The sequence below is a fragment of the Hippocampus zosterae genome, chromosome 14 (genome assembly GCF_025434085.1).
Source record: "Hippocampus zosterae strain Florida chromosome 14, ASM2543408v3, whole genome shotgun sequence".
Lineage (NCBI taxonomy): Eukaryota > Metazoa > Chordata > Actinopteri > Syngnathiformes > Syngnathidae > Hippocampus > Hippocampus zosterae.
In genome coordinates this window covers 13,931,622-13,951,492 of record NC_067464.1, presented here as the reverse complement: position 1 = coordinate 13,951,492, position 19,871 = coordinate 13,931,622, and the positions used below count along the sequence as shown (strand labels likewise).

The window sequence follows — 19,871 nt, the reverse complement described above, 5'->3', positions numbered from 1 at the left end:
ACTTCCCTGAAGTAGTGGGAGACTTAGCTGACATTCAGCGAATGTGTAAGTGGAATAAAATAAGAACCAGTTTTTACTTTTTTTTAACAAGATTTTTGAGTGCCTCTTTGGGAATTTTCAGTCATTCTTCAAGAATAACATTTGGGAGGTCTGAGCTTGCTGATGCTGAACAAGAGGGAGTGGCTCGCAATATCTATTCGAGTTCATCCGAAAGGTGTTTGATGGCATTAATATCCCTTTCACGATCACATATGGAATCTTGCCCTCGGGAAAAGGGAACGCTTATGCTATAAAGATAGTAGGGCTAAAGAATTAAGATTTCAGGAAACTCAGTAGTTGTCCAGAAGTTGCAATGATCATCTTACGAAGAAATCCCTTTTTCTTGTATAAATGTGCCGTTTTATTTCGTCTTGGAGATGTGTGTTCCTCCAGAGTCGAACATTCTTCCACACAACTCTCCCGTATTGTGCACCAACAGAAGAAAGACGTGCGTATGCTACGATTCATCCAGGAAGTCAACACCACCACACGCTCCTGTGCATTATGGGACCTAGAGGAGGAGACAGACTACATTGTGCACGTGCAGTCCATCAGCATGTTTGGGACGAGCCCGCAAAGCGAACCTCTACGCTTCCGAACACCGAAGGAGGCCGAGACTCAGGCTTCTAAGAATAAAGGTAAAGTGTCACGGATCACATGAATACAAATAGGCTTGCACCGCTTTTTTGTGTTTGTTCTTGAGCCAGAAGTTGCAGAGTGAAGTCGTCCTCTTGATGCAATCATGACTGATTTTGTCCAAACACCAATAAAAATCAATATGAACACAAAGCGTGAAATGAAATTTCACGAGAGTGCTCAACACAGCCAAGGGGGCGTATTCTTCATCGTGTATTGACGTGGCCTCTTCTGGCCACTTTTCTGGCAACCGGCACCGCTGTACAGTTCACTGAAATGAGGGTGAGGAGGGAGCATTTATCAGTTGCCGGGAGGACGAAGCCGCAGCTGCAACGGATGGTAAATCACTGTGCTTTTGGCTGAAGCCTTATCTATAGTATTCGTCCTCATCCTCATTTCATGCGTGACACTCTGCAGGACTCCTCCCTGAAATTGGAGCCAAAGAGAGTTTGAACTTCTTTCACAGTTGCAAGATAGTGTGGAATACAAATGGAAGTAGCATCATTGCCGAAGATTGAACAGACGCGCTTTCCACAGCTGACGAATTAACTCTAGAAGTGTTGTTTCTGGGTTGTTACTGCAAGGGAAATGTTTTTTAAATCAATAGCTGGACAGGTTTTGGAACACAATTTTTTTTCTTACTTTCTTTCAAGTTTATTTTAGTGTACTGCCTTAAACTCATTCATTTGACGTTGATCACATTTAATCCTCTTCAATATTGGGTTTGCACAGATATCACGGAGCGGCCTTCAATTCTCATGTTTTGCACATTTTCCAGCCTAGGCTGGTACTGTAGATGGCTTCCTTTTCTGCTTGAAACCTTCACAGAATTTTTTTTAATTGATGTTCCACCTTGTCATTGCATTAGCAGGATCTTCCAACCTCACATGAACATGGCAAAATAGTCTTCTTTTTTTTTTTTTTTAATCCTTCCCCAAAATTCAAAATGTAAGTGGAACCTCTGGAGTTGAAAATTGCTTAACCTTGCAGTTCGTTCATTCACTGATTTTCAGACAGGCAGAATACATCCAGGACTAGTCACCAGTCAGCCGCCGAGCACCAAAAAAGCATTCATATGCCCACCAAATAGTCTTCAATGAACCTGCAATGTATGTTTTGGGAAAGTGTAAGGAGGCCAGACTACCCAGAGAGAACTTATGTAGGCATGAGAAGAACATACCTGTCCTGTACAAACACCACACAGGAAGATAGTCAAGTCAAGACAAGTCAACTGTATAGATAGGGCTCAAAGATTCAACCTCAAACTAAAAAAATAAATATTAACGTATTCAAACTTTAACTATTGTCATGAGTGACAGAAGCAGTGAGCATAAGAGTCACAGCAACCTGTTGAGTCAGGCTTCCACTGCACATACCAAAGAATGACCTGTATCAGCTAACAAGATCAAATCTTTTCGCTGGTTTTTGAGACAGCTCTTGTATTGGATCTCATTGTGTTGCGCAAATATCTGTGCTGTTGTAGAAAATTAGTATTTCTGCAGGGACTTTGGCTATTGTGGCTTAAAAGGGTTACAGTGTGGCCAGTAAAGCCGAAAGAATGAATAGTCCAAGCACCCTTTGGGCAGGTGTGCTTTGATTAGTTGTTACTGGGCAACAGAGGCCAATTGATCAGCTGAATTGCGTCTTTCTGAAAGCTACTGGAGCATGGGGTGCATGCTTGCCACGCCGGGGCCTCAAAATGTCACCCAGTATGAGGGCAGCGCTCTTCACTGCGGTGAACTTTATATCAAGGCTGTGACTTCAACAACACTGAGTAATACCAGAAAAGTGGCGGATTAGTGCCCAAGCGCACCTTGGCAGTTGACGGCATTCAGACTATCATTTCTACAACAACTTGTTGCCATTTCTTGAATCTGCAAACCGTTGCAAAGACGATGAGCAATTGGCCCCCCAAGATCACTGCAACTCACCACGAAGGACCACAAAAATGGAAACACAACAGACTCAGCATCTGAGTAATCCCCTGACAATTATGTTGCCTTCCAATTCTCACAGACGAAGTCACAATGGAGGAAGTGGGCCAGACCAACCAGTTGAGGGCGGGGGAGCTCATCATCATTGTGGTGGTGCTTATCATGTGGGCAGGTGAGGATCACGTATAATTCGATAGAATGATAGAGACTCTCTGGAATGGTTTGTGACTGTTGAAAGGTGCTGAAGAAAGAAATTGAATGTTTTTTTGTGGTTTTTACATCACAACAGACGGTATCATTGCCATCTTCAGATACCATGCACACTCCTTGTCCTGTCAGCGGCATAGGGAAGATGTCAGAGAAATTGGACTTTTGTACTTTGCTGTTTATCTTTTGTAGTGAACCCCCACTATGAGTGGGTCGTAGGAACCAAGAACAAATGTGGTGAAGAGCGAAAATTTCAAACTGATACCCCCCTAAAAAGATAAATAATTGCCTATACAACATGGCAGTAAAGCACTACCTCTGTCTGAATGAAGCAGCGAAATTCACTTCAACATAGTTCCTTGGCACCAAGATGACATAAGAAGATGGCAAAGCAATAAGTTTACTGCGGAATAATGGGGGTTAAGTTTCACCCCCACCCGCTAAAAAAAAAAAAAAAGAGAGAAACTGCTGAGTCATAAATATGCGGAGTTCACCATACCTTGTTATGCCTGAAGTGATCTTTTCATAATGCCATCCTTTGCCTATGGGGAAAAAAAAAGTCAAACATAATGCAGTTTGATATTTTCTCTGTTCAAACTTCTAAAATAACAAATTATAATTTAATAATAATTGCCCTATTGTAAATAATAGAATTAGATACCTAAAAATTCATTAAACTAAACCTTTTCTACTTTGAAAGAATTCAGTACGATAAATTATCTCAACATAGGGCTGGCCGATAATTCCATATCATTATGTACCGTCATGGGCATGTGATCAATATAAAATGCCTTCAGTAAATGTTTGGATAGAAAAAAATCAGGAAGCAAACCTGCATTGTGCATGCTGTAGGCAGAGATTACAGTGTGGCATGAGATGATGTGTCACAATTCCAAACACCTAAGAGGACATTTTGAGCACAAAAACTCACTAAGCAAGCTCAATGTATTTTTAGGTCATTAATTGGAATGACTTACTATTTGTTTTTTATTTATATACCGGTAAGTTATTTAGTGTTGGTAATGCTCCTAGATACTGTTCACCCATTGGCTAGAGATGCTTATTTAAGGTTGAATCTGATTGGTCAAAGTCAGCTGAAAACACACAATTCCATATGAAACTTATTACACATCTTTGTGATACGTATGTATTGCATGGGCCATTATCACAAGAACGATATTTCTTTCATATATTTTACAGCCTTAACCGCCAGTACTACAGGCTGTTCTGAGCAGTTTGTGCATTTTGTTGTCTGAAAGGTTCGGAGCAAGTTGTGAAGTTGTTCTTTGAAATGATCTTAACCCTCGGCCTAAAAAAGCATGTATATCTTGATTGATTTTCGGCCTCCACACGATAACTGTGGCTCAAAAACTGATCGAATCGTTTTGGCTGATCGTTTTGATTCTCTTGTTCCCAGGCGTGATCGCTCTCTTCTGTCGCCAGTATGACATCATTAAGGACAATGAGCCCAACAACAACAAGGACAAAGCCAAAACCTCATCAGAGTGCAGCACTCCTGAACACCCGTCAGGGGGTCTGTTGCGCAGTAAGGTATAACCCACCCACACCCTCCTCCCCCGAGGTGCCTCCCCCCCACCTCAACAATGCCGGGCAGGTGAATGGTGCCGCCCGCCGCAAGACCTTTTTCCACTTGACACTCATGTGCACTCATACAGTGTTTCTCAATGTCAAACAAAAAAAACGTCTATGACAATGCCGCCTGTGTTTGGTTAGGATTCCAACAAATGACTCTTCTGTATATTGCCTGCCACCTGTATAATACTCCCCATTATACCGTATGTGCTTCACCTTTGAGGAAATGAGGCATAAGTGAGCGAGAAATCCCAAACAGGGCATTGTAAGTGAGGTCCAAAACGGTATAAACAATTGCAATAAAAAGGACGCCAACCCTTTGGAATTCCCACAGTTCTGTATAAATTGGTCATAAAATGTGATCTTAGTGACAAGCAAAGGCAAACAGTTTTCTGTTTTAATTGAGTCAGATCTCTGTCTGAGGCACTAGAAATTCTATATTTTGCACTGTTAAAGTCATTCTATTGTTGATTTACTTTTGGGTCATTTGGGTTGTTGTCCTGTTCCTCCTCTGTTACCCTTTAATTGGCAAATAAATGGTATGAATTATGGGAATTTGTTTTCCCGTGGATAATCGCAATTTGTCCAGGCCGTGAGGTTGCAAAGCACTCCCAAAGCATGATGCCCCCCACCCCCCATGCTTCACATAACATTGTGTGTTCTTAACAGGTGACTAAATTTTAGTTTCATCCGTACGCAGAATAGATTAACAGCAACACCTTGGTACATCCGGACTGTCTTGCTTCAGAGATGTACCACTGATATTTTTCAGGCTGCAGTGGTTTTGACAGTGGTCTCCTCCTGTGATATCCATTCTTGTTGTTTTACTGATGATAAATCTGTCAACAAAGATGCCATACACTATGTCAGAGGTTTTTAGAGAATCTTTAGCAGACGCTCTAGGGTTCTTCTTCACCTCATTGAACATCTCCGCTGTGCTCTTACAGTCATCTCTACAGGACCTCCATTTATAGGGAGGGCAGGAACAGTGTGAAATTTATTGACCCTCTGTCTTACCACATAGACTGATGAACAGACGGGCTTTTAGAAATACTTTTGTAATGCTTTCAAGCTTCATGCAAGACGACAACGTTTAATTATGCATCTCCTGAGAATTTCTTTTTTTTAGCGCGAGGAATGATTCACATCAGGCAGTGCTTCTTGAAAATGGCAAACTCAAAACTGATGTGCCATTTCAATCGTGCAACATTGAATGGAGTCAAGGTTGGCTGACTCCTGACTCTGAATAGCTCTTGGAGACAAGCTCACATACATTTTCCACCCTGCAAAGTAAATATTTACACTGTAAATATAGAATCATGTGGTATTAGTTTCAGATGACTGTGTTTGTTGTTGCTGTGACTGTTTTGAAAATCAGATCGTTGAGACATCGTGATTGATGAGACAGGAGACGAAGATGAGCTGAGTCAAAAAAAAAAACCTCAAATTAACGGCTCGACCACTACATGTTTTTGATATGTTGGCACCATAGCAGCTCCTCTCAAACTGGAACCGGAAGTCATGCCCCCAGCAAAGTATGAAAAGTGCCATAACGTAATTGCATCACGTTTATCCAAATGCAAACCAACATGTAATTGGTTCTTCGTTGAGAAATGTGCCAACTGCTCCAAGTTACAGTATGTTGTAATCCTCAATCACAAAATTCACAAACTAACTATAGTAGTTAAGTGACTAAGAGACAAACAAACAGCAATGATCAACCATGAATATAAACAATCCTTCTGATCTTCACATTTTTGTTCTTGCACAAGTTAATAATCACAAAATGGTTATCTTGCTGTAATTTCATGATGCTGTATGCTTTATTAAGTCACATTCAGTAATACCCTTTAATTAGAGTTCAATGGTTTCTACATTACTTGAAGTTGTTGCATTGAAATAAGCGAATTAAATAACGTACAGCAGAGAATTTCCCACCTCTGTCCTTCAATGCTTATAGGGAATCAAGCATCTTCTGAAGAACCAAGGAAACATTTGCGGAAAGCATACTTGACATTTACAAACACCCACAGCGTCATCTAGTAATCAGCTTCAGGCTAAATTGAAATATGGCTTCAATGTGGCTCCATTTGTGCATGACTGCAGCAAACACGCTCAGACTCTTGCAAACAATGCAAACACGAGTGTGACGCTCGTTTTTGCCAATGTACAGTATGCATCAGCTTAAATCAAGCAAAACAAAAAGCCCTTCATCGTTGAATACATAAGCAGCACAAGAGGCATCCTCATGCTCATTGTTTCATTCCTGAGAGCCCTTCCAGGATCTTCAATCATTTAATTTTCTCTTCTCCCACAGTTCTCCAAGAACAACAACAGGATGCCATCTGTCAACATCATTGAAGTGTGACTGTCTTCCCTATATACTAGAGACTTGGTCTTCTCACAAACCAGCAGGCCCTTTTAGGCAAATCTGCTTGTCAGGATGCATCACGTACGTCTCCCTTGCAGCGGGCCTGCCAATGAAACAAAGCTTGTGGGACTCCAGGGATTTAGGAACAACTTGGCCAGCGTTAGAAGAGATCCCAAAGTGGAGCGACTTCAGGGAGAGTAGAGCGGATTTGCCATGATTAACAACTACGGTACCTTGGGGGAGGCAGAGATTAGGGCCAAATGGTCCTGGCAGTGGACAGACTGCTGATAAAGCAACCCCTTGGACCAATGTCGATAAAGCTGAGCCAGAGACCTTTTCTTCCACTCTCCCATTTCTTCTCTGTCTCTTAGTGGGACGTGATTTGACCGTACATACAGTGTGTGAGGGGTTCCCACTGTGTCTAAATGTTCCGTTATGGCGTAATTGAATCCCATCATCGAGATGTTGTATTGTTCTAACATTCTTTAATCCAATGTTTTTTTGTTGTTGTTTTTATGAGTGGGGATTAATAATTTATCATTCAAGTGCTGTTTTGTTCCACAATGTATTGTCAGTACATTTCTATTGTTCTGGTACTTCTTCGACCTCATCAAGGTAGAAGAACGCTCTGCCGTCTTGCGGGGAATATATGTCTGCCGCGCTTGTTTTCCCCCCCTCAGGGAATCCAGACTGCACCTGGCTGAGTTCGGAGCGATTTCTGTGATGACGCTGTCGCAGCTTCCAAGGGATAGCTCACTGCTAAAGTTTGCTGTCACGTTGGGTCACATTTTCCTTTGTAACATCTCCTTGTGTCGTTTGTGTTTTTAATAGATTCTGATTCTTGACATTCCACATCCTTGAATGAGGTGTCTTTATTTATTTTTAGGGTGATGGATATTAGCATCCTGGGTGAAAAGAGGACTTGACCCAATGTGTTTCTTCCGAATTATGAATTCTAAAAGAGTCTCAGATACGTCTACAGAGAAGTGGCCTTTGTAGAGACACTAGAGGGCATTCCTTAAGCAATAACAACTCTAAGCCCCATCATATGGGGGCAAGGACTTCATGTGCAATGGGGTCACGTTCTGTAGAAAAACAACACACAAATGTAACCTCTAGGCATGCAATGTTGAGACAAATGAACATTTGTCTCAACATTGAACATAAATAGTCATGAGTACAACGGGCCTCCGATGTTTGCTTTCTTGTAATGAACAGGTGTCATCAAGGCATAAGGGCTTTTCATGACAATTTTCAATTCCAAATTAGAATGTATCCCTAGGCTGTTATACATACAAATATGGTGTATTGTAAACTGAATGGAAAATAGAATTGCAGTATTTAGTATTGACTTTGGGGGCCTATTGTGCTTCTTTCAGTTTATTTTTTTGGGACTTACTCTAGGTAGGATTGTTGAAAGTTAAATAAACGTGATCATGAATTTAGACTGCCCATTCAGGCAACCTCATTTATATTATTGTATTAGATGTCAAAATATGCCCTACCCCCACCCCCAAAAAAGATTCCTCTTGATTAGCCAAACTTTAAATGTAGCAAGGGTCCTTTAACATGATAAAGCCATGGCCCATCACACTCAAGAACTCAAGTCGTAATTTTACAAAAGGTTATTGGATATTGAACCCTTTCTACTACAATGGGCATCTTATCAGGTTTTCAGGATACTGGTTTTCATTATTGGTGCAGGAAAGGGTTAAATCTCGTTTTTATGAAGTAGAATTTCTTTGTTAATTCATTGGCAAGCCAGAGGGCTGATTCCAACCCATGTGTACTACAGGATATCGAGATTAAACATTTTACTTATTGATGAGACGGACAGCCCATCTAATTGCATCTCTCATACATATATGCCCTTATATATTTCTTATATTTTGTAACATGAGTGTGTGTGTGTGGTGTGTGTGGGTGGGTGTATGTGCTGTATGTGGACTGTAAACAGAAAAAATACAGTTGCAAGACCAGACTGACTAATGCTTAAAATTTTAATGTGTAAATACATTTAATATTATCAGAGCCCGTAATGAGTTATGACAATTATGAATGCCAGATTTAGTACTGTGCAAAAGTCTTAAAAGCCACTCTTATATTTGCTGATTATGTAACGCTACACTTGCAAAATGTATACAAGTGCAAACAGTATTGGAAAAAAAAATAGCTGAATGGAACGGACCCTAATTTATACATGTTGGCACCAGATCACTGGAATTGTTTATGCAATTCATAAAATCTATATCGGTCCTCCTATTTACTGTTTTACGAGGCTAAAACCACTTCTTAAAATGACAGGGAGGCAAGAGGTGGACTAAGACCTTTGCAAGTACATTTTTAAACATAACACGGTGGTCCTATAGGTGAAATATGTATTTTCTTTATGTGTGTGCTTTACTCTTTATGTCTGACTAATAATAATCGTTTCATAGCATTTATCAATTGTTTATATTATACATTTTGTCATTGAGCTGTTAATGTTCAATAGGAGTGGAAGAAGTCGTTTACTAGCTTGAATCTTAAATTACATTGTGTTGTTGGACTGCGCACACAACAATAATACAACTTTTTTTAACCCATACGATCCTAATCTTTGTTTGTCTTTTTTTTTACGTTGGAAAAAATATTGACCCCATTTCATTACAAAACTATGATGCTGGTCAAAACACAACACTGATTGCAGGGCGTTGCACTAATGTAGTCACTTACCGGTAGCTGACCTATAGGGTCCATGCTATATTATACTGTAGTGGAAGAACAAAGCGATAAAATTCTTCTGATGGTTACACTTGAGCGGAGAGAGACTGCACTGATGACGCCTTTTATCAGTTCATTTTTTTCCTTTTTTAAATTTTTTTATGAGGACTCTGACAAGAGCTCACTCATTTTCTGTTTCGGCCATAGTGGCTTTGGAGAACACAGGCATTGAGCTCCAATTGAAGGGTGCCTGACCTGAAAACAGTGTTCCATCTGCACTGAGCAGAAAAATCTGAGCTTTTGAGCTTTGTCATACTGTAGAGGGTTAAATTAATTTTCCCTATTCCAATTAATAGCATCCACTCAGATAAACAGCAGCCATTTTGTACAATATCAAAAATAATCACTGCACTATTATGTGAGGCCACAACTAAAAATATTCCAACCATGGCAAAATGGAAATTGCACGAAAAAGGACAGAAAAATGTGTTTAAAAAAAGAACAAGACAAAGATTCTTTGAAATTGTTTGATAAGGACATGGGTTAAGATATGTTTTTAACCCTTTCAGGGACAGCGGTGACAACGGTGGTCAGCTTATCACGTTGTCAGGTTACAGGTTATCATTATTGGTGCATGAAAGGGTTAAAATATTCAAAACAACAATAAAAATGGCACTGACTATATTAGAAAAACACGATTTTCACTCAAAATATGTTATAGCTTCATGTTGTACAAGTAGTGATCCGTAATTGGTTTTACACAAGGGGTGGATTCATGAAGGTTGTCAGAATGTTCAACACATGTGTTGTTCTAAAGCATAAACATTTGCTCTTTGACAAAACACTAATTTGTATTCAATTTGTGTACAGATGTGGGAGTGTACAGCTCATGTGGAGGTGCTGTATTTGATTTGAGCAGGTTGCATATGTTGACACCCATTGAATATTGCTGTTCTACAAATATTTTCCAAAACCAGAATCGATCGTGGTCATGTCTTGAATAATGTCTTTGAAGCGCTTTGGTGAAAGCTTTTTTTGAGATGCTGGGACCTCGCTTTGAATGCAACCATCCCACATGCTTTTCGCTCCCATCAGTTTATTGAACACGTGTTTTGTAGGAATTTGAAAGCGTGTCTGGAAACAATGTCACCACTGCGACAAATCAGCCTGTTTCAGTTGTGAACAACGAAAGTGGACCAAGAAGCATGGTTAAAGAATAAAAAATGCTTTCTTAATCCAAGCATATTTCTATTTATTGTATAATGTGTACGGCGGTGGTTGCTTCATGAGGGCTAGCATGGTTTAAATAAACTGATCTGCACAAAGTGACACGACTTCAATTATGAAGTATCTGGTGTGTGCTTACTTGTGTTGGCTTCAAATAAAGTATCAAATATTTTCTCCAAATAACAGTGTGAATTCTTTCATGGGACAATGTTTGGTGGGATGTAAAATTTGCTCTGCTGCCGTCTCAATCTCTCTGGTCATAAGGAAACAGTTCTGTTGTTGGGCTCATGGAGAAAAAGTGCATGAATCAAAGAAGATTCTATGAATAATACATTTGAAGCTTGGGATTCCCGAGGCATTAACTGTCAGACTTCTCAGATAACTCAATCTGATAAATAAGAAACATGTCAACAAGTTTCGGCCTGCAGGCAGCGGGGATCTTGAACAGGCCGGCCTTTTAGCTTTTAGCCTTTTGGCTAATGTGTGAGACAGCCATGTGAACCACTAGTGCACCAAGCTATTAAAGCGCACTATATCCATAAAAGGTATGGAAAAACAAGTAATTCGCCTTTTCAGTATCCTCCCCATTCATCCAATTAAATTAATATTCTAATAATGTACTTTATATCTGTTGAAAACATTTGAGAAAAGCATACCTAAATGTGAAATGGCAAGGACAAATCTGAATTGAGAAAATGATCATCCATAAGGTGTGCCCTCTGACTGCCTGGCAACCAGTTCAGAGGTTATTCTGCCTTTTGCCCAAAGTCAGCTGGGATAGACTCCAGCAATTCCCGCGACCCTCTTCAGGATAAGCGGTGTTGAAAATGGATGGATGGATGGTCCATATGTGTGACTAGGCACAGAGGATCAACGTCGACATGCCCACAAGGGATAAAATATCTTCAACCACACGTAGAAACACATTATGGGTTAAAGATGAAAAAGAAGAGCATCCCTGTAATTGGCCCAAGAGGAGAAATGTCATTTAACCTCATCTAACACATGCACTGCACCATATTTTCCTGCATTTATGATAAAGGTTTTTTCGAGCATTTCTATTATCAATTTGTCCAAATCATGTTCTTATGCTGGACATTCTTTCAGTAACTACTTTGCTTTTTTTACTGTACATTTACAGTAATGTCTTAAATTATTCTGGGTTTATTTCTTTAATTGTCCTAAATTATTTTCCAATTAATTGTTGCACCTTGCCTTTAAACATTATCTTTTAAGCAGATTGCACCTTGTGGATTAAATGCACTGTATGAATAAAGCTGACTTGCCATAGACTCACATACTTACATGTATATAGAAATAAACCCATTCAATAGCATGAAAGACGATAGCTGAAAGATGACCTTCATGAAAATTTGAATAGCAAGACCATCCATTTTCCGATCTGCTTTATCCTCACAAGGGTCGCCGGGAGAGGGGGGGGCACCCTGAACCAGTTGGCAGCCAATTGCAGGGCACACAGAGACGAACAACCATCCACGCTCACACTCACACCTATTGTTAAATATCCAGAATTCTGTTGTTAACAATATTTGCCTACACAGATATGTCTGTTCAGTGTTCTAGAAAGGGAGATGTGGTAATAGCTGTTTTACTTTGAAAGCACCTAACAGTATGTATGCTGGCCCAAAATGTCGTTAGTTTATGAGGTCTTGGCAGAAGTGTGTGCAACTACTGCTAGAGCTAGGTCGATGATAAACTATTGCTTGCTTGAAACCGAGTGCATCTTATTTACCCACATTACGACACCTATGACAAATTTGGAACGCTGCATTAACTCGCCATGCATGTTTTTGGAATGTGGGAGGAAACTGGAATACAGTACCCAGAGAAAACCCACGCAGGCACGCGAAGAACATGCAAACCCCACACAGGAAGGCCGGAGCCGAAATCGAACACTACAATCGTGCGAACCAGTCGTCGGGCGTGCTAACCAGTCTTCCACCCTGCTATTGCGATTAGTTTCCTACAAAGCTGATGGCTTGATCCTGCAATGTGTGTGTTGAGCCTATCAATAAAAGCATGTCAGTTAAAACGAGATTGTATGTCATTCCCACTCCATTACATCTCTGCCATCTGTCACATTAGTTAAATAAGGGGAAAACGTATAAATAAAGAAGGATCTGGAGGAAGTGCTACCTTAGCTATGACAAAACGCGGTCCTACAGCTCCCCCTGCTGATGTTAATGTGGAAACCTCAGACCTGCTGTCCTGATTCAAAGCTATCTGGGTTGGTAAAAGAGCAAAAAAAGATGTGCTTGGAGAAAGAATTTCCCCAAATGTGTGATGACATTATTAGTACAGTCGGAATTTGTCAGTGTCCTTAGCTGTAACATTAGCATGATCACAATTGTTACGTTTCTGTAAACAGAAGCTTACAAAGTAATGTGTAGCTTTACATTATTCCTCGACCATATTCAGCCCTGGAGTTTCATGGCTCAGACCGGCCCACTTCATATTTAAATATGTGCTTTTCATGTGTTTCAGTGTTTGATACTACTGTAAGCTTTTGTTAAATTGTTAATTATTATCATTTTATATTCACGCATTATATTCTTTTATGTTAGTTACCTTAATTATACTCTGTTTAATACGTCCTGAAATATTCTTAGGTTGCTTACATGTGATTGGAGAAGAAAAACAGGAAGGCGGGTCGTTACCGGAAGGGGGAGTATTCGTTGGAGAGTTAGCGGGGGAGCGGTTAAGAAGAGAAAAATAAAAAGAGAAAAAGCTGTGTTCAAACGAAGTCGTCCTCTCCTTTTTGCCCATTCTAAACGTAGAGCAATCCATCTAAAACCTGCGAACCCCTCAACTTACAATACATTTATAGGTGGCCCGGTGGGCCAGTGGTTAGCGCGTCAAACTCACACTCTAGAGGTAATCTGCATCTTAAATCTCCTCAGAATTAAAATCATCTTGTCTTGGTTTAATATTGATCAGAAGACAGTTAGGATAGGCTCCAGCACGCATGAGGATAAGCAGATCAGGTGTTGGATGAATGAATTTTATTTAGTTACTTTTAGTTTTTTGGAGTGTTTTTTACTTTTACCTGAGCGATACTATTCTGAAATAACAGTACTCTTATTTGAGTACCAGTTTAGGCTACCCTGCCCATCTATGTTAAAAGCAGGGGAAAACGTTTGCCTGTTAGTTGGAAATTTTATCAGCAAAATAAAAGCATCGGCTAGTAATTTCCCCATTGCGGGACAAATAAAGGATATCTTAATGTAGACGCTAAACTGCGTCGTTTAATCTCAAAAAATATCGCAAGATGGGACATTATGATTATTGGAGAGATGGAAAAACCTAAAAGTTGCAATTGCACTTGATCGAAAATAGAAGAAGTATCCATTTTATTTTCATTCATCTTCCAAACCGCTTGATCCTCACTAGGGTCGCGGGGGGTGCTGGAGCCTATACCAGCTGTCTCCGGGCAGTAGGCGGGGGACACCCTGAATCGGTTGCCAGCCAATCGCAGGGCACACAGAGACGAACAACCATTCGCACTCACACTCACACCTAGGGACAATTTAGAGTGTTCAATCAGCCTGCCATGCATATTTTTTGGAATGTGGGAGGAAACCGGAGCACCCGGAGAAAACCCACGCAGGCCCGGGGAGAACATGCAAACTCCACACAGGGAGGCCGGAGCTGGAATCAAACCCGGTACCTCTGCACTGTGAAGCCGACGTGCTAACCACTGGACCACCGGGCCGCCCCTCCATTTTATTTTGAGAAGAACTATCTTGGCAACCCAGAGACACAGTGGCGGGCCGTGCATTTCAACCTTCAGCCTTTAGTGACGTCACATACATTAACACAATACTGTATAGGCTCGTCAGGCAGCACTTAATTTCAGGAGCATTTAAAACCATCAAGTATGCATTCACAATTAAGAGCAGGAAACTAAATTCACAGATATTGTCAAAAATAAAAATATTTAAAAAATACTAAATAAAATGTTATATATGATCATAAACCAGTCTGTCCAATAAATTGTGCAATGTCGCAGTTTCATATAAGACACCAACCACACAATAACAAAACAAACTATTCTTTGAAAACAAAATTAACAGATCATTTGCATTTTGAGAATAGGCTATACAACAGCAAATAACTGAAAATGTTGAGCAGCTGAGATTGAACGAATTTTAGTGCACGAAGCTGACTACAATGCGCCATTATAAATTGCAGGTGAGCTGATTGATTTGATACATTTTTGTCTCTTTGTCATTTGATTTCGTTACCATTATTACTAACGAAATAAAATAACAAGAAGAAATGTAAAATAAAATTCATTTACTCACCAATGTAGTGCCTGTTCACTGAGCTGCAGACCTACGCGAGTCTCCCCAAACGTTTTTAAACGCACCGTAGCTTTAAGTGTCCAGCCATGATCTGATGTTTCCTTGCTGCCTTGGTAAAACAACTTAAATTGGTAAATCCAGTGGAAGGTCTGTCTTGAAAAGTGTGTGGAAATTAATCCTGCAACCAGCTCAACGTCTTCTCTTTCGGCCATTTTGGGTCAAAATGCAGCAACAGCTCCCTCTGGGAGGCGCTAATCCAATCACCGAACGCGCACGTCATTGCCTCCAGTGTCGACTAAAACCAAGCTGGCCCTGGGACGCAGACTCGTGATCTGATTGGCTGTTGGAAGTTGACTGTGCCCATTCATTTACAGCGCACAGGGGCCTTCTCTGTTTAATCTGAAGGCCCCGAGCAAGTTTAATTGACCTGGCAACATAAGCTATCTGATATATGATTGGTTAAAAAGTCTACCATAATAAATAAGTTATTTATCGAGTGGCTTTCAATGTTATTTAAAATAAGCCACTCGACCAAGTGGAAATAATATGACGTAAAGAATACAGAGAATACTTTTGTTGACATATTCATGAAAATAAAATAAGAAATTAAATTTATGTTATTCTCAGAAAAGTAATTTTTTAAAATTTACTTTTCTGAGAATGTTTAGGCCAGCAGAGAAGGCCTTGCTGGCCCTGACGGACGCTACTGCACAGACTCCAATCAGACAAGAGAGGGCAGCAGAGGAAAAGTACAGGAATAGTGATTTTTTTTTAATATTAATTGGGCACTGCATTGCATTTTAATCTGTAGGGTGACAATCTTTTTCCATTTTAAAAGGTAAGAGAAATTCATAGCACTATTCAAGGTATTTTCCCTGCAACGTGTTTTGCGCCCCATCTGCCTAAATGGCAGCAATAATAATAATAATAATAATAATAATAATAATAATGACGCCCTCGGATGCACACAGTCGCTGATTCAATCTGTTGGCCTTTTTTAATTCATAAATAAAACGGCAATAAAACACATTAACACTAGAGCTGCTGATGGCCACAACTCACGCCCAAACGCTGACGTCACACCCTACTCGAGTGGTCCCGCCCCCTCATACAACAAATAACAATAAACCTATATTTCAATAATAATGATGATGATCATTGTGATGGTGAATGAAGATGATGATGATGATGATGATGATGATGATGATGATGATGATGATGATGATGAAAAAAACATCAACTAGGGATTAAACTACTAAATTTGAACAACGCCCCACCTCACTAACGCCTCAACGAGTACGTGTGTGCAGTCTGTCAGTTTAGTGAGACCTTGTTCCACTCCACACTTTCGAACAAGCGTCTTCTTCCTTGGACTATCGTGGAGGGTCGACATTGTGTGTAAGACGAACTGCACTGTTGCAATCGTTGTCTTTTCTTTTGTGCTAAATAAATGCGATTTGCGAGCTAATATCGGCGTGAAGCTAAAGTCGCCACCGGCGAAGAGCATAAAAATGCGCGCAATGGAAGTACATTTGAAATTCAAGATACTTACAGATTGACTGCAACGTCAGTTTCTCATGCATCAAAAGTGACTGAAACGCGGTCGGTGTATCGCTAACTAACATTTTTAGTGGAAGAATTACTGACATTTGTTCCCTCACCGTTTGTGCTTTTCTGGTAATGAGTACTTTTTTTAAAATCATATTTTGGGACTTTTGAGATTCTGACGAAAAATAAATTAGAGGTTCAGTGGTTAAGTTTGAAAAGCTTAAGGCCTATAAAATGTGGGTGCACTCTATTACATTATGGTGACCAGGACTGAGGCGTGTTAGCTGTGAAATAGTTCAGATTTATATAGTTAGTCGATTAAAAAAAAAATACTGTCCCAAATGATGCAGTTTTACCGGAACATGAAATGTGTCACCTGATTGCGCTCTAGCCTACCTAAAACTGTTTCCAAACATTTATTTGAGCCAAGCACAAATTTTAGCTGCATGAATGACAACAGGTGCATACACAGGTTTATCGTACCGTCTGCTATCCACACGTCGCTGGCAGAGATGGGATCCTGATGTCTGACAGCACACTTAAGGCCTTGTTATACATGATTTTTTTTTTTTCATCAGTGACGAGAGTCACTAGACCCTACCCAATCGTTGCATGCCACCGTCAAGATCCAGTCCACCGATGCAAGTCTGTCGGGGAGGTGGGAAAAGCAGCTGTCAAAGTCATGTTGACAGAGGCATTATGTGCATTTGCATGTGTTTTCTGCTCAGAAAAGGTAACAAAAAGGCCAGTGGGGGGACAAATAGACCCATTCCTGATTGGTGGGGAGAAAAAAAATTACTTGAAAAACTTAATTGCTATAATGCCATCATGTTTGGTAATGACGTATCAAGACAAGTCAAAATCAGGCTACATTCATGGAGCATTCAGGCATTATGTGTGACGCCATATAAGTAAGGAATTATTGTCATATGTATATGGCTTCGAGGTTGGTTGATTGTACATGTGGAAGTGAGGAATGAGTAAACATATTTTCCTTTATTCTTTATCTCAACAGGGTTTGGATAAAAACATGCCGCCCAAGCGCTCCACTTTCGACCATCTTAAAGATAAAAACCTGCCATCCAAGAGCTCCACTTTCAGACACCTTAAACCTTTGTCAGCATATGGAAGGGTGGCATTTGCTGAGAGGAATCTGAACACGTTTCCGGAGCCAATTACTCATTTTAGAAGTGATTTGTTCAACAACAGAGCGACCAAGCGGAAATTGGATGATTCCATTCAGGATAGCTACTTTGAGAATCCAGCAAAGAAACCAGAAATCAGTTGCAATGTGTCAAGGCCAGATCAAGACCATTTCATATCCCACGACAGTCCTCTCATGGGACAAACCTCCCAACTTGGCCAATCTCAGGCCTCACAGTTTGCTAAAACGCGGCCCATCAAATTGACGACCAGTCAGTCTGTGAGTTTGGAACGTGTGGCATGTAAGTCCAGGTGGGAACCGTGCAGTCTTGCAGGGACTGATCCATGTTTGACCAAATATGAGGTTGTACCTCATCACCCCGTCTTTGAGTCCGAAGTTAACAAGCTCCTGTGCCTCAATCTCCCTGAGCCCTGTAAAAGCGATAAAACAGATGAAGATGTTGATAAGGGTTATTTGTCCATGTGCCTCACTCCGTCACGCCAGTCCCCGCTAGGCTATAGTCCAATTCTACAGGTGGCTGAGGACAAGAGTCGTCCTCCATCCAAACTTTCTCACTCACTGAAAGGTGCAGAACCTGATCTGTGTGGAGTGTCATTGGACTCCGCTGTAGAATCTTTCGGGGGCAATGTGGAGGAGGTGTGGGATATTGATCCCCCCGTTTCAGAATCATCCCTGTGCGGAAAGGAGGAGCGCTGTCTTTGGAACCCACAAAATCCTGACAAGGAGGAGTTGTACACATCAAGACCCAGTGCCATTCCAGTCTCTATCCTTCCTGGGAGGTTAGTACTCAAGCACCTTCCACACTATTACATTACTTTAGAGAGTAATGCAATATTGGTGGGGGGGGGGGTTGTTTTTTTCTTAGTCTGAGGAGCCCAACTTAATTTTATTTTCACTTGTTGCATGGCCAGGTGTCCCAATACTTATGTTGACATTGTTTTCTAGGCGGGTGGCGCTCAACACTGAGGCAGATTGGGAACGAGAGAAACAAATGTATGTCCAGCTGGTTCACAAACATCTTAGTGAGGCTTCAGATGCTGCTCAAGGTAACTTTTGAGCCACCACACAGGCTGTGCCTCAGTCACAACTCCAACACTGTTTCTTTTCAAAGTTTTAACAACGCTGATGATGTCTTTTCTAAAGAAGCCGTTCGTGAAATGCAAGGTCTTTTGACACAAGTGGTGTACGATTCCTCCGGAAGACGGTGGCAACATCTCTCTGACCTCACGCGCAGGTATCCCTTCTCTGGTGCATTTTACTTCCAGGATGCAAGGAATTTCACATGAAAATTGCACTTCCCTTCAGGAACTACAGGGCACACTACGTACCAAAAATATCCCTCGTCGAATGGCAGGCCAAGAGCTTGGGAATGCACAAGCGCTTTGAAAAGGTGCAGAAAATCTTTGAAAGAAGTTCCATTTCCTAACTTTTTTTTAAAAACAATTGTGATGGTAGCACTTATGTTTGCACTTTTTAGAAATAAGTTCAGTGTTTCAAAACTAAATGCATGTTGTGTTCAAGGATTACAAATTGGAATGCTGCAATTAAAATTTTTAATGCTTGCGCAGATATGGACTAGAAAGCACATCTGTTGAGTTCATGTAGAAATTATACAGTTCAATAACCATCATTGCTTTTTGAGCATCTTAGTATTTGTGATTTTACTAGAGTTCATGTTTTGTTACATAAACCTTGAAAGTTAATGCATGTTTTTGTACTTGATGTGAGGAATTTTCTCCTGTTCGAATGTCGAATCCTATGCATGTATATGCATCATCGGATTAAAGTCTGTGTAAATCAAATGATAGTTGTGTTTGCCTCAGTTATTTCATGATGGGAGATTCTTTTGTTTTTTTAACCATTACTGAATAATGGTAGAGTAAATTAAATTTTGACCTTCTAACTACAGTAAAAAATTTCAAAACCAAAATGGAACACTTCTTGACAATGTTCTTGTTGTTGGTATAGCGGAGATCTGTAATTGACCACTCAATGCAATTAAGTATAGCAAATTGCTAGCTGAAACATGTAACTCAACATGTAATAGTTGACCACTTTGGCAGATTCTGAAACCTGAACATTCAGCATCAAAATAAGGTAAAAAAATCAAAATGAGTTTACAA

The 19,871-nt window shown here is 40.4% G+C and overlaps 2 protein-coding genes across 6 annotated transcripts in view; both read left to right on the top strand.

The window, feature by feature from the left end:
- fndc5a (fibronectin type III domain containing 5a) overlaps nucleotides 1–9,847 on the top strand; it is a 29,654-nt gene extending 19,807 nt beyond the window's left edge. For all 4 annotated transcript variants that reach the window (XM_052086709.1, XM_052086707.1, XM_052086708.1 and 1 more), the window contains 4 exons: nucleotides 479–677; nucleotides 2,692–2,781; nucleotides 4,234–4,367; nucleotides 6,727–9,847. In XM_052086709.1, coding sequence (XP_051942669.1) covers nucleotides 494–677; nucleotides 2,692–2,781; nucleotides 4,234–4,367; nucleotides 6,727–6,777 — 459 coding nt within the window. In that variant the 5' untranslated portion in view covers nucleotides 479–493 and the 3' untranslated portion in view covers nucleotides 6,778–9,847. The remainder of the gene's footprint in view (nucleotides 1–478; nucleotides 678–2,691; nucleotides 2,782–4,233; nucleotides 4,368–6,726) is intronic.
- A 7,756-nt stretch (nucleotides 9,848–17,603) lies between these two features.
- LOC127615122 (uncharacterized) lies at nucleotides 17,604–19,318 on the top strand. Of its 2 annotated transcripts, none has more exons than XM_052086694.1 (4): nucleotides 17,604–18,527; nucleotides 18,694–18,794; nucleotides 18,895–18,982; nucleotides 19,054–19,318. In XM_052086694.1, exons 1-4 carry the CDS (start codon nucleotides 17,614–17,616, stop codon nucleotides 19,172–19,174), a joined length of 1,224 nt encoding a protein of 407 aa, XP_051942654.1. In that variant the 5' UTR covers nucleotides 17,604–17,613; the 3' UTR covers nucleotides 19,175–19,318. The 2 variants fall into 2 exon arrangements, with proteins under 2 accessions (XP_051942654.1, XP_051942653.1); XM_052086693.1 differs by having other exon boundaries at nucleotides 18,892–18,982.
- The last annotated feature ends 553 nt before the right edge of the window (nucleotides 19,319–19,871 follow it).